Source organism: Thalassophryne amazonica, chromosome 16, assembly GCF_902500255.1.
Source record: "Thalassophryne amazonica chromosome 16, fThaAma1.1, whole genome shotgun sequence".
Taxonomy (NCBI): Eukaryota; Metazoa; Chordata; class Actinopteri; order Batrachoidiformes; family Batrachoididae; genus Thalassophryne; species Thalassophryne amazonica.
This window is the reverse complement of record NC_047118.1, coordinates 81,082,154-81,097,238: the sequence shown is the minus strand read 5'-3', so window position 1 is coordinate 81,097,238 and position 15,085 is coordinate 81,082,154. Positions and strand designations below refer to the sequence as shown.

At 43.7% G+C, this 15,085-nt stretch overlaps 1 protein-coding gene across 1 annotated transcript in view; it reads left to right on the top strand.

The window, feature by feature from the left end:
* The first annotated feature begins 602 nt into the window (after window positions 1-602).
* Window positions 603-15,085, top strand: part of alg1 (ALG1 chitobiosyldiphosphodolichol beta-mannosyltransferase) — a 43,590-nt gene continuing 29,107 nt past the window's right edge. Inside the window, exons 1-3 of the mRNA XM_034190551.1 lie at window positions 603-909; window positions 4,219-4,296; window positions 4,389-4,492. Of these exons, the coding sequence (XP_034046442.1) occupies window positions 630-909; window positions 4,219-4,296; window positions 4,389-4,492 (462 nt within the window). The 5' untranslated portion in view covers window positions 603-629. The remainder of the gene's footprint in view (window positions 910-4,218; window positions 4,297-4,388; window positions 4,493-15,085) is intronic.

Genomic DNA, 15,085 nt, shown 5'->3' with positions numbered 1-15,085 from the left:
GATAGAAATGGCTGGGGGGAACACCTACTTTAGGAAAAGGGAGGAGCACAGGGTGACATAAGAGTGGAGGAAGGTGCACACAAGTGGACTACATTTTGTGTAGGAGATGCAGACTCAAAGAAATTAGAGACTGTAAGGTGGTGGCAGGAGAGAGTGTAGTTAAACAGCATAGGATGGTTGTTTGCAGGATGACTTTAGAGGTAAAGAAGAAGAAGACGAAGAAGAGAGAGATCAACAAAGGATCAGATGGTGGAAGCTGAAGAAAGAAACTGTTGTGTGAAATTCAGTGAGCAGGTGAGAGAGGCACTGGATGGAGGTGAAGCAATTTTGGACAACTGGAAAAGTACTGCAGATGTGGTGAGGGAGACAGGAAGGTCTGTGTGTGACATCTGGACAGTGGAAGGAAGACAAGGAGACTTGGTGGTGGCGTCTGGATGAAAGAAAAAACAAAACACGATCGCTCGATCCCCGTCTTGTTGCGTAGACGCGCCCTCTAGTGGCAAAGTTCAACACTGCCCTTCCTTCCAGTTGTGTGACGTCAGTGCTGTGTCGCACATTGATTCGACGGTCCCTTTAAGTCACAGGCTCCTCCCTCCTTACGTCCACGTCGTCAGATATCACAAAAAAACATGGCGTCTCATTGCTTGACTGTTTTGATTGTTTTCGCGCTAACTGTGGCTCCGTTTCTATTTCTGTGTGTAGCGAACGTAACGTGCGCAGTGCTGTTTGTTAGTGTGTTAGTCTGTGTATTAACGCTGTTTTTGTGGACTTTACGGCAGAGGGACGCTGGGACGGAGCGACGCGTGTGCGTCCTCGTGCTGGGGGACATCGGCCGCAGTCCTCGCGTGCAGTATCACTCATTGGCTCTCAGCAGGAACGGATACGACGTCACATTTGTCGGCTTTTTCGGTAAGGTGTTTGATGTCTCCCTTGTTAAAGAGATTTCTGTCTCAGTGGGACTAACCTGGTTAAATAATGGTTAAAAAAGTTGGTACATTCCAAATGAAAACACTCTATCTGCAACCATGGAAATATAGACTGGAATGGACGCGCGCGCCTCAGTCTATTAGCGTCGCTCAGGACAGGAAGGCGCCATTACTAAGGGTGGAGATGTGCAGACCATCAGTAATAAACTGACCGCTTTTTTTTTTGTTTGCACTAGCGTCGCTATTTCTTAACAGATTTTAATAAATGTAGGCTTGTTTTAAAGCCCCTTGAAAGCTCTTTCCAATGAACCTATGTATGTGTGAGTGAAAAAAAAAAAACTTATGTAAAATGCAGAAATTTGGGGAAATTATGACAAACTGTGCTGCTTTTCTCTCTCTATTGTCGATATTTAACAGATTTTAATAAAAGTAGGCTTGCTTTAAAGCCCTTTAATTGCTCTTTCTAATGAACCCATACATGTCTGGGTAGAAAAGAAATGTTTTATGTAAAGTGGAAATTTGGGGAAAATACGCCATTCTGTTCATTTACTGTGATGTTTTTTTTTTTTTCTGTCATCATAATTCTCGATGTATTTTTATAAATGAAGCTTTGTAAGTTGTATTCAAGCTGATTAAAAGCTCTAACGAACACATACATGCCTGGATAAAAAAATCCTTATGTATTAAAATATAAATCTGAAGTATGTCTTGCCATTGTGCTCATTTACCTTGCTGCTTTTTCCACTGTAATATTATAGCTAGTCTTTTAATGACAACAACATATATATGAATTTTTACTAACATTTTATTCTTCTCATTTTATTTTATCCTCCATCCCCTCCAGCCACACTGTTAAAATGTAAATGCCTCCTGTGACCACCATGTACATATCATATTAAACAGCTGCAAGTGTATGTGTATATATATAGACATAAATATATTTAAACATTTTTGTATTTGTATGCATGTGAACGCAGCTTAATGAAAAGAACTTATGGCGTTGAGTTATAGTCTCAGTATATTGATATTAAATTGCAACATAACGACTTTAAAATAGACATTTGTTTTACATAATTAAATTAAGGCTATTGTACAGTTAATTTTAGTATTGGAGAATTTGTTTTTGTAGTTGGTGCAGTTGATGGTGAAGCACTGGCTGCCTCTTTTCCCCTCATTTCGCTTCTGTTTAACTGGATCAAGACACTCTCTCCACCCTTAGTAATGGCCACTGTGTGGCACGCCGCTAGGCACGTGACGTCCATTCCAGTCTGTATTTCCATGTCTGCATCTACAGCTGTCTTCAGTAACTGCCGGTGGGCGTCACACTGAGCACCAAAAGGTGTCAACATTTAAAAACATCCATCTGAATATTTTGCTCAGTTAGAGATGCACCATGTGGGATTTTTGATTATATTCCAATATGATATTTTCAAACAATTTGACCAACCAATATAAACTTTTTATTTTATTTTAAATCATTGAAGTGCACAGAGTCATCTGTATAGAGGGTTTTCATGTGACATATCAGTCATGTCATTTTGCTCCCTACAGCCATTCTGGATTACGACGCGGTGGCCGCTGTGATATGCTACGTGCATTTGGCAAACAATTGCAGAAGCTTCAACAATGGTCAACTTCTGTGCTGTCATCGGTTGTTCAGAGGTGATAAAAATGAGGCAGGTCACTCATTTTACAGGCTACCAGCAGTTATTGTGCATCAAGCAGCGGCGTGTTACGAGCTTTCTAAGTGACACAGAGACCTGGCTCAGCAGATCTGAAGGAAGCTTTAATATGACCAGAACCAAGAAGACCGCCAGGAAGAGTGTTCCAGCTACCGTCGGTGTGAAGAAGCCTCACAGTTACAGGCGCGGCACCATGGCGCTGAGAGAGATCCACCGCTACCAGAAATCTACCGAGCTGCTGTTCCGCAAGCTGCCCTTCCAGCGCCTGGTGAGAGAAATCGCTCAGGCCTTTAAGACCGACCTCTGCTTTCAGAGCTCTGCTGTGATGCTCTGCAGGAGGCCAGCGAGGCTGACCTGGGGTGTCCCAGAAGCTGAAGAATTTTAGCCATGCATATGTTCCTCAGAGGCATTTACTGAAAAAAAAAATCTGAAGGGCCTAAATGACATGGTGAGGTGCTGAAGCGCTTCGCTCGTTCATGTCCTCGACATATACATATTAACTGTAATTACATTGCAGTTTACTCATTTAAAAAACAAGGATCATCACAAGCATCACTAAAAACCTCTGTCCAGTGACCTGATGACTCCAGGTGAGCTCAGAGATAGAGGTCTAAAAGAGACATGAACGTCAATGGAGACATGAATGTCACTGCTTCTGGTAGCTTATTCCAGGAAGGTACTGAAATTCTGGATAATAGTCTTGATCCATGACAATCTCAAACCTAGACACTCCGATTCCTCACTCAGCTTCTCAAATAATGCAGTCAGAGTATCTGTTAATTCCACAACAAGTCCAACATCCTCTGCTAAGTCATGTCAGTTAACATTTCCTCACCAACAGTGACACCTCAGTTGCTGGTTTCCACAACTCTACCCAACACCCAGTCTGTGCAAGCATTGAACACTGTAGGAACCAGAACACATCCCTGATGAACACCAGATTTCTCTGAGGAAAAATCCAGAGTCTCTGCCTCTGCTTCGTACAGCACTCGCAGTTCCTGTGTTTAGGCTGACTGATGTCCAACAAGTTGTTATGGGTCCTGTAATTCCTCAAGATGTCCCAGAGAGCAGTCCAGTCAGCTGAATCAAACATTTTGCAAAAATCAGATGATCTGTTGTGGCCGATGATCACATATAAAATAATGAATGGTGGAAATCTTACCTCTTGCATATCACAGAATTTAATGTAACCTTCCTGTGCCCTCCTGTCTCAAAAGACAGGACAACTTTATATCCCAAAGGTGGAAAAAGAAGTCAGCAGGTTATAAGACTTCCTCCTATATCTCTGGAATGATTCTGGTATTTTTTGTATCTGCACTTAAAACACGAGTTCTCTTGCAATTATTAATAACTCTAACTATTGATGACTGTATTTGTGGAACCCACTTCATCATTGGAACTGGTGCATAGGTTCTGAATAATCTTGGTTGTAAATAAACCAACCAACCTGCAGACAGAGGTGAAAACGTAACATTTATTACTGAGAAATTGTCAAACACTGTTTTAAGATTTTAGTTTGTTGATGTGCAGCAGGAAGGATGTTTTAGTATTTTTACTAATTTCTTAGAAATTTAGATACTAGTTATTGGTTTTTTTCTTTTCTTTTCCAGACACTAATCCTCATCCAGATGTATTGAGAGATGAGAAAATAAAGATAGTTCCTATCGCAGAAGTGATGGGCATTCAAGGTAATAAGTATTTAGTACAGTTGTGTCTTTTTTCTTTGTAAGATGATCACAACGAAAACTGTTGAATAAAATTTGTTGTGCTGTTCTTTCAGTGGGATCAAAAATGATCACGTATGTGACAAAGGTGATCATTCAGTTTCTGCAACTTTTGTATTTGCTGCTGAAGATGGAGCGACAAACTCACATTCTAATGCAGGTACAATCTGCATTTCCTCCTTTTTTTTTCTGATTTAAGCCTCGGTCCCACCAAATAATAAAGCCATGAATAATGAGCCACATATGGATTTGTCATTGATTATTCGAATAATCAAATCAAATCAATTTTATTTATATAGCACCAAATCACAATAAACAGTTGCCCCAAGGTGCTTTATAGTGTAAGGCAAAAGCCATACAATAATTACAGAAAAACCCCAACGGTCAAAACAACCCCCTGTGAGCAAGCACTTGGCGACAGTGGGAAGGAAAAACTCCCTTTTAACAGGAAGAAACCTCCAGCAGAACCAGGCTCAGGGAGGGGCAGTCTTCTGCTGGGACTGGTTGGGGCTGAGGGAGAGAACCAGGAAAAAGACATGCTGTGGAGGGGAGCAGAGATCAAAAGAGAAAGAAACACTGAGTGCATCATGGGAACCCCCCAGCAGTCTAAGTCTATAGCAGCATAACTAACGGATGGTTCAGGGTCACCTGATCCAGCCCTAACTATAAGCTTTAGCAAAAAGGAAAGTTTTAAGCCTAATCTTAAAAGTAGAGAGGGTGTCTGTCTCCCTGATCTGAATTGGGAGCTGGTTCCACAGGAGAGGAGCCTGAAAGCTGAAGGCTCTGCCTCCCATTCTACTCTTACAAACCCTAGGAACTACAAGTAAGCCTGCAGTCTGAGAGCGAAGCACTCTATTGGGGTGATATGGTACTATGAGGTCCCTAAGATAAGATGGGACCTGATTATTCAAAACCTTATAAGTAAGAAGAATAATTTTAAATTCTATTCTGGAATTAACAGGGAGCCAATGAAGAGAAGCCAATATGGGTGAAATATGCTCTCTCCTTGTAGTCCCTGTCAGTACTCTAGCTGCAGCATTTTGAATTAACTGAAGGCTTTTCAGGGAACTTTTAGGACAACCTGATAATAATGAATTACAATAGTCCAGCCTAGAAGAAATAAATGCATGAATTAGTTTTTCAGCATCACTCCAAGACAAGACCTTTCTAATTTTAGCGATATTGCGCAAATGCAAAAAAGCAGTCCTACATATTTGCTTAATATGCACATTGAAGGACATATCCTGATCAAAAATGACTCCAAGATTTCTCAGTATTACTGGAGGTCAGGGTAATGCCATCCAGAGTAAGGATCTGGTTAGACACCATGTTTCTAAGATTTGTGGGGCCAAGTACAATAACTTCAGTTTTATCTGAATTTAAAAGCAGGAAATTAGAGGTCATCCATGTCTTTGTCTGTAAGACATTCCTGCAGTTTAACTAATTGGTGTGTGTCCTCTGGCTTCATGGATAGATAAAGCTGGGTATCATCTGCGTAACAATGAAAATTTAAGCAGTGCTTTCTAATAATGTATAAGCATGTATAAAGTGAATAAAATTGGTCCTAGCACACAACATTGTGGAACTCCATAATTAACCTTAGTCTGTGAAGAAGACTCCCCATTTACATAAATTGTAATCTATTAGATAAATATGATTCAAACCACCACAGTGCATTGCCTTTAATACCTATGGCATGCTCTAATCTCTATAATAAAATTTTATGGTCAACAGTATCAAAAGCAGCACTGAGGTCTAACAGGACAAGCACAGAGATGAGTCCACTATCTGAGGCCATAAGAAGATCATTTGTAACCTTCACTAATGCTGTTTCTGTACTATGATGAATTCTAAAACCTGACTGAAACTCTTCAAATAGACCATTCCTTTGCAGATGATCAGTTAGCTGTTTTACAACTACCCTTTCAAGAATTTTTGAGAGAAAAGGAAGGTTGGAGATTGGCCTATAATTAGCTAAGATAGCTGGGTCAAGTGATGGCTTTTTAAGTAATGGTTTAATTACTGCCACCTTAAAAGCCTGTGGTACATAGCCAACTAATAAAGATAGATTGATCATATTTAAGATCAAAGCATTAATTAATGGTAGGGCTTCCTTGAGCAGCCTGGTAGGAATGGGGTCTAATAGACATGTTGATGGTTTGGAGGAAGTAACTAATGAAAATAACTCAGAACAATCGGAGAGAAAGAGTGTAACCAAATACCAGCATTACTGAAAGCAGCCAAAGATAACGATATGTCTTTGGGATGGTTATGAGTTATTTTTTCTCTAATAGTTAAAATTTTATTAGCAAAGAAAGTCATGAAGTCATTACTAGTTAAAGTTAAAGGAATACTTGGCTCAATAGAGCTCTGACTGTTTATCAGCGTGGCTACAGTGCTGAAAGGAAACCTGGGGTTGTTCTTATTTTCTTCAATTAGCGATGAGTAGTAAGATGTCCTAGCTTTATGCAGGGCTTTTTTATAGAGCAACAGACTCTTTTTCCAGGCTAAGTGAAGATCTTTAAAATTAATGAGACGCCATTTCCTCTCCAACTTACGGGTTATCTACTTTAAGCTGCGAGTTTGTGAGTTATACCACGGAGTCAGGCACTTCTGATTTAAGGCTCTCTTTTTCAGAGGAGCTACAGCATCCAGAGTTGTGCTCAATGAGGATGTAAAACTATTGACAAGATAATCTATCTCACTCACAGAGTTTAGGTAGCTACTCTGCACTATGTTGGTATATGGCATTGGAGAACATAACAAAGAAGGAATCATATCCTTAAACCTAGTTACAGCGCTTTCCGAAAGACTTCTACTGTAATGAAACTTATTCCCCACTGCTGGGTAGTCCATTAAAGTAAATATTATTAAGAAATGATCAGACAGAAGGGGGTTTTCAGGGAATACTGTTAAGTCTTCAATTTCCATACCATAAGTCAGAACAAGATCTAAAGTATGGTGGACTCATTTACATTTTGAGCGAAGCCAATTGAGTCTAATAATAGATTAAATGCAATGTTGAGGCTGTCATTCTCAGCATCTATGTGGATGTTAAAATCGCCCACTATAATTATCTTATCTGAGCTAAGCACTAAGTCAGACAAAAGGTCTGAAAATTCACAGAGAAACTCACAGTAACGACCAGGTGGATGATAGATAACAACAAATAAAACTGTTTTTTGGGACTTCCAATTTGGATGGACAAGACTAAGAGTCAAGCTTTCAAATTAATTAAAGCTGTGTCTGGGTTTTTGATTAATTAATAAGCTGGAGTGGAAGATTGCTGCTAATCCTCCTCCTCGGCCCGTGCTACGAGCATTCTGACAGTTAGTGTGACTCGGGGGCGTTGACTCATTTAAACTAACATATTCATCCTGCTGTAACCAGGTTTCTGTAAGGCAGAATAAATCAATATGTTGATCAATTATTATATCATTTACTTACAGGGACTTAGACGAGAGAGACCTAATGTTTAATAAACCACATTTAACTGTTTTAGTCTGTGGTGCAGTTGAAGGTGCTATATTATTTTTTTCTTTTTTAATTTTTATGCTTAAATAGATTTTTAGTGGTTGTTGGTGGTCTGGGAGCAGGCACTGTCTCTACGGGGATGGGGTATTGGGGGGATGGCAGGGGGAGAGAAGCTGCAGAGAGGTATGTAAGACTACAACTCTGCTTCCTGGTCCCAACCCTGGATAGTCACGGTTTGGAGGGTTTAATAAAATTGGCCAGATTTCTAGAAATGAGAGCTACTCCATCCAAAGTGGGATGGATGCTGTCTCTCCTAACAAGACCAGGTTTTCCCCAGAAGCTTTGCCAATTATCTATGAAGCCTCATTTTTTGGACACCACTCAGACAGCCAGCAATTAAAGGAGAACATGCGGCTAAACGTGTCACTCCCTGTCCGATTGGGGAGGGGCCCAGAGAAAACTACAGAGTCCGACATTGTTTTTGCAAAGTTACGCACTGATTCAATGTTAATTTTAGTGACCTCAGATTGGCGTAACCGGGTGTCATTACTGCCGACGTGAATTACAATCTTACCAAATTTACGCTTAGCCTTAGCCAGCAGTTTCAAATTTCCTTCAATGTCAATCAATCAATCAGTTTTTTATATAGCGCCAAATCACAACAAACAGTTGCCCCAAGGTGCTTTATATTGTAAGGCAAGGCCATACAATAATTATGTAAAACCCCAACGGTCAAAACGACCCCCTGTGAGCAAGCACTTGGCTACAGTGGGAAGGAAAAACTCCCTTTTAACAGGAAGAAACCTGTTACCTGCTCTGGCCCCCGGAAGACAATTGACTATGGTTGCTGGTGTTGCTAACTTCACATTTCTCAAAACAGAGTCGCCAATAACCAGAGTTTGTTCCTCGGCGGGTGTGTCGCCGAGTGGGGAAAAACTGTTAGAGATGTGAACGGGTTGGTGGTGTACAGGGGGCTTCTGTTTAGGACTACACTTCCTCCTCACAGTCACCCAGCTGGCATGCTTTCCCGGCTGCTCGGGATCTGCTGGGGGACAGCTAACGGCGGCTAAGCTACCTTGGTCCGCACCAACTACAGGGCCCTGGGTAGCTGTAGGATTTTCCAAGGTGTGGAGCCGAGTCTCCAGGTCGCCCAAAAAGTTGAAAAAGTAATCCAATTACTATTTACTCCTTGAAAAAGTAACTTTGTTACTTTACTGATTAATAAATTGGAAAAGTAACTAAGTTAGATTACTAGTTACTTTTTAGTTACTTTCCCCAGCTGCCGATAACAACCCTCTGCCACCTCAACATGACATTGATACTTATTTTGCCAAAACTCACTTTATAGTTACCCTTTCTTGACTTCAATGAAAATAAATACTTGTTTTATAAAAAGTAAAATAAAGACCTTTTTGTTGACCACATATTTAACAGCACTGTTGACAGCACTGTAACAGTAACACTTGCAATTTCTAACCTACATTGTTTATAAATGTAACTATTAAATTTTTTTCTAACTTTTAAATTCTCTCTAAACATTTTATGTGTTGAAATTATAATTATGAATAGTATTAGTAGTTGTAGTAAAAAAACAGCTTCATCTAGGGGTGTTGTGGGGGGGGCACATCCCTGCCCCATGCCCCCATTCCAGCTGGATTCGCCCCTGCTTTGGCGTTTGAACACAAAGAATGGATAACATTTATTTATGCAGAAAACATGACCAGATTTACAGGTAAGAACATTTTATTGCATTTTCACATAATGTGGTCCTCAGAAAGAGTTTAGGTGCATTTGAGTAGAAAATAGTTAGTTGTTGATGCGTCATGGAGGATCAGCTGTTTTTAGCAGCAGACATGGAGTGGCTCAGCTCAGAATTCTAAATAACGGAGAAAAAAAGCATAAAAAATGTCTTTGTAAAGCTCAGTGCAGGTGTGCTGTTGTCACTGCGCTTTAAGAGGTCTGGACAAGTTGTAGCTGCTGCAAAAAAACGCGGATGAAAAGCTCACAGCTCGCTTAAAGTGGGCAGTTCAGTCGAGCCCCGACCGCCTGCCCACGGACCAAGTTTAATACTGCTATCGACCCACAATGCAAAAATAATAGTAACGCACAATGACTTGGAGAAGCAACTTTAATCTGATTACTGATTTGGAAAGATTAACGTGTTAGATTGTTGTCAGTTTCCTCGCTTGCGAGGATAGTAGGAAGGCCTTTTATTTTCTACAAGCCCTCTGGTGGCTGAAAAGTCTGATGCGGGATGCACAAGACCTGTAACACTTGGGGCAAATGAACACTTGAGTAGGCTGGGCTTGTGCTGCTGCCCGCTCTTTCTGTCTTTGACGCCTCTGGCGTGAGGCCTCACTTCTTTCTGCCTCAAACTTCAGGCTGGCGGATTTGATGCTGGAACGCCAGCTGAGTCTATCTGTAGCTAGATGCTGCCATGACTGATGCTGAATGCCTGCAAGGGAGAGCTGTTTCTTCAGCTGGTCCTTATAGTGCTTTTTGGGGGCCCCTTGGTTTCGTCTCCCTTCCTTGAGCTCGCCAAAGAGAATTAATTTCGGCATGCATGTATCATCCATCCTGGCTACGTGGACTGCCCAACGAAGCTGTTGTTTGAGTATAATAGGCTCCATGCTGGGCAATTTGGCTGTGGTAAGGATGTCCTCATTTGAGACGTAGTCCTGCCACTTGATCCCGAAGATGTTTCGGACACAACGCTGATGAAAGCGTTCCAGTAATCTGAGCTGCTGGCGATACAGAACCCAGGTTTCAGCTCCATACAGGAGGGTAGGGACCACAATGGCTCTGTAGACCTGCACTTTTGTGGAAAGGCGCAGTGCATGATTCTGCCAGACTTTCTTTGAGAGTCGACCAAAAGAACTGCTGGCTTTGGCAAGGCGACTGTCTAGGTCCTTGGCAACAGATGCGTCGTTTGTGATAACACTACCGAGATACGTGAAGTGCTCTACTGCATTCAGGCTGGTACCCTCGATGTTGATTGGGGTGGGGTATATGCTGTATGGGGGACCGGTTGATATAGCACTTCTCTTTCTCAGGCTGATGGTGAGGCCGAAGGCTCTTGCTGCTTCAGCAAAACAGTTGACAATGTGCTGCAAGGCTTGCTCCGTATGGGCGACGAGGGCGCAGTCATCTGCGAAGAGCAGCTCCATGATTAGCTGTTCTGTGATCTTAGTGTGGGACAGAAGGCGCCGCAAGTTAAACAGACTTCCGTCGGTTCTGAAGCGGATATAGATGCCGTCTGTCAAGTCTTTTTTGGCCTCACGAAGCATCATGCTAAAGAAGATGGAGAACAGAGTGGGTGTGAGGATGCAACCTTGTTTGATGCCATTTGAGATGGGGAAGCTGCCGGACAGAGTCCCGTTGTACTTCACTTGTCCCATCTGGCCTTCATGCAGCTGGCGGATGATGGTGAGGAGCTTTGGAGGGCAGCCAAGGCGTGCAAGAATCTTCCACAAACCCTCACGACTGACCGTGTCAAAAGCCTTGGTTAGGTCTATGAAGGCTGCATAAAGGGCCATGTTCTGTTCTCTGCACTTCTCCTGGATCTGTCTCAGGACGAAGATCATGTCGGTGGTTCCCCTGTTGGCCCGAAATCCGCACTGACTCTCGGGAGTATTTTCATGCGCTATGGTAGGGGTAAGCCTGTTGAGCAGCACTCGAGCCAAAATCTTACCTGCTATTGAGAGGAGAGTGATGCCCCGTAATTATAACAGTCGGACTTGTCGCCCTTGTTCTTGTACAGGGAGACAATGACCGCATCCCGAAGGTCATGTGGAACCATTTCCTTTTCCCAGCAACTGGAGAAGAGAATCTGAAGCTTGTCGAGGACTGCCTCACCTCCATTTTAGTACACCTCTGCTGAGATGCCATCTATGCCAGGAGACTTCCCTGGATTCAGCTGCATGGTGGCCTTTCGGATCTCTTGAAGTGTTGGGGGGTCATCAAGTTCCCATTTCACCTCCACCTGGGGAATCTTCTCAATTGATGACTCTTGCACAGTGCGCTTGTCACTGAAGAGGTTTTCAAAGTGTGCATAATGGTTTCCTTGTCCGTCAGAAGGGTGGAGCCGTCTGAGGAGTGCAGGGGTGCTTGCACTTGATGTACTGGCCCATGGATGGTCTTAAGGTCTTCATAAAAGGAGCGCATGTCTCCGGCATCGGCATGTTGTTGTGTCTTCTCCGCAAAAGCTAGCCACCAGTCGTTCTGCAGTATGCGGCGCTTGCTTTGCAGTGTGGAGCAGGCATTTCTGTAAGCTGTCTTGGCAGAGTGGTCATCAGGTTTAGCTAAAAAAGTCTTGTGGCATGCACGTTTCTTTTCTAGTAGTTCCTGGATCTGTGCATCAGACTCATCAAAGCAGTCTTTATTTTTCCTGGCTGAGAAGCCCACTACTTCTGCTGCCGTCTCCTGAAGGATGGTCTTTAATCTCATCCACTGTTGTTCAGGGTTGTCAGGCAGGCCTTCTTCTCCACCCAGTCTCTCCTTTAGTTTGGCCTGGAACTCCATTTTTGTGTCTATGTCTTGCAGCTTGTGGACTTGTAGCTTCTTAAACTGTGGGCCTTTCTTCTTAGGAGGGGGCTTGAAAGTGAAAGCAATCTTGGAACGGACCAAGCGATGATCCATATAGCAATCCACGCTAGGCATCACCCTGGTATGTAGTACGTCTCTTCTATCACGCTGTCGCGTCAGAACGTAGTCCAGAAGCTGCCAGTGTTTGGAGCGTGGGTGTCTCCAGGTTGCTTTGAATCTCTGTTTCTGTTGGAACAGGCTGTTGGTGATCATCAAGTCATGTGCAGAGCAGAACTCCAGCAGCAGGCGGCCATTGTCGTTACAGTTGCCTATGCCATGTTTCCCTAGCACGTCCTTCCATACATCAGAGTCGCGGCCCACTCTGGCGTTGAAATCTCCCATGATGAGGAGCTTGTCCTGGGTGTCGACGCACTGTAGAAGGTTGTGCAGATCGCTATAGAAAGCCTCCTTAACTCCGATGTCGGCCTGCATGGTTGGGGCATACACACTAACAATAGTGGCAAAATCCTTGTTGTTGATGGGGAGCCGGAGTGACGTGAGTCGGTCAGAATGTCCAACTGGCAAACTGTGTAACCTATGTGCTATGGCGCTCTTAATCATGAACCCGACCCCTGAGAGTCGATGATCTTCTTTAGCCTTCCCTGACCAGAACAGTGTGTAGCCTGTACCTTCCTCGGTGAGTGACCCTTGGTCTGCAAAGCGCACCTCACTGAGTGCAGCAATGTCTATGTCAAGCCTTGCTAGCTCTTTGGCGACTAAGGCTGAGTGTCTTCGAGGACGATCACTATTGTCTGAGTCCATCATTGTGCGTACATTCCAGCATGCAATTTTCAGGTTCTTTGTTTTTCTTTTTGCACCGCGTGTAGTGATGCCCGTTGGCAGCGGTGAGCCAACCAGGTCTAGTGAGACAAGCCATGTTTAGACCACCTTTTCTAGGTCTGTCTCCATGTGGAGCAAGCAGGGCTATCCCTAAACAGGGCTGCTTGGTCACCCAGGGCCCTGCCGGATGATGCTGTTGTCTCGGGTCAGCAATCAAACAACCATAGCTCCTGAGCCGCCTGCATGCAGGATCAAGACTGCAGCTCCCAGTGCCATCATGCACCTGCTGTTTTCGCCTCTTCCCATCGCTGCAGGGCTTTCCTTCCCACCTGCGCTCGTTGCTTAAAATGGGGATCAGCTCGCGCACACCAATTCCACTCTTTAGGCAAGGTGGCACTCCACAGTGGCACAGACAAGCTGAGATGGCTGTGGCGACCACCAGGCTGTAGGTTTTACATCAGAGTGACCTTCTCCTAGCCTCTGGCTAAAGAACCTTCCTCGGAGGCACGGGGGCAGTAACCCAGGCTGGGGGTTTAACATCAGGGTTTTCCTTCCCTTAGGTGGACCGCCTTAACAGGGCTAATGAGTCCCATCTACCCACTGCTATAACCCAGTCAGCTGGGAGGCTCGTGATGGCGGGAGTGCCTAGATCCCGTATAGGTCATGGACCTACCACTGCCATAAAAAAAGTGGTCAGATTAGAGTAACGCGTTACTGGCATCACTGCCTTGATAATATAAACATTAGAAATAATTGCCTTTTAGGCTGTTCCAATACCTTCTCCACCTCATGAAGCAGGAGAGAGATGAAAAAAAAGGGTCCCAGTGGAACAGTCCTCTGTGATTCCAGAAACGATTAGAAGTGTATTCAACATCTGACAGAAAATGATTAATCCGTTACAAAATAATTATTTAATATACAGCGTCCAGCGCACAAAGCAGGTCTCGATGAAGTGTGTGAGAGGGCAGAGCCAAAATAGCCTGTTCTGTCTTTGTAGCCACCAGGTGCTTGGATAATGGGCTTTTAATAGCCTCGTCCTCACTACAAACATGCCTCTAACATCTTTGTTAGTCCTCATAGTAACTTGTACACAAATTGCCTCACGCTGTTGTCACTAAATTTTGAACTTCTTGAAATTAGCGCCATGCTCAGAGATGAGGTTAGCTGAATATTCTGCCTCTGTTGCCGCGTTCACACCGGGCGCAACCAGACACCACCATCGCCCGGTGTGTCGCTCTGCTTTCGCTGTGAAAATTCGCCCCAGTGCGTCATCAAATAGGAGGAGCTTTCATTCTGCTCGCCAACTTCATTTGTCAGTCAAGTTACCATGATGGACCTTGATCACACAGAGCGAGTTGTTGTGGAAAGCTGACAAACGTCATGAGACGTTCCCAATTCGGGGAGTATCATTATTTGCTGCAGGAGTCTGGATGACTGGTCCTTCCGCCTCTGCAGGACCCAGTTTGAGGACCTCCTGTCCCGTTCAGGTGCGCACATGTAAACAATAAAAAAAACAAAACTCCGCTGCCCCTGCTGTGGGGCTGCTCCTCGTTCTTCCCCCAAAAACTCTGTCATAATTGTGTTTAGAAAAAAGTCACCATTTGTTTTATTACACATCTGTGTAATTAATAAATAAAATAATCTTCACGGACGATTCGCTCGCGCGCGCACGTAAGTAAAAAAAACTCCGCTGCCCCTGCTGTGGGGCTGCTTGTCGCTCTTCCGCCAAACTCTGTCATAATTGTGAAATAAAAGACAAAAGGGACATAAGTCCTGCTCCTGGCTACCAGAGACGGGACATGTTCATATCCAACTCAGTCACACTCCAGACATCTCCACGTCACTACATATCCAGTCCCTGATTGGTCATCGCGGCGCGACAAGACGATTTTTCAACTTGGGGAGGAGGGCGACG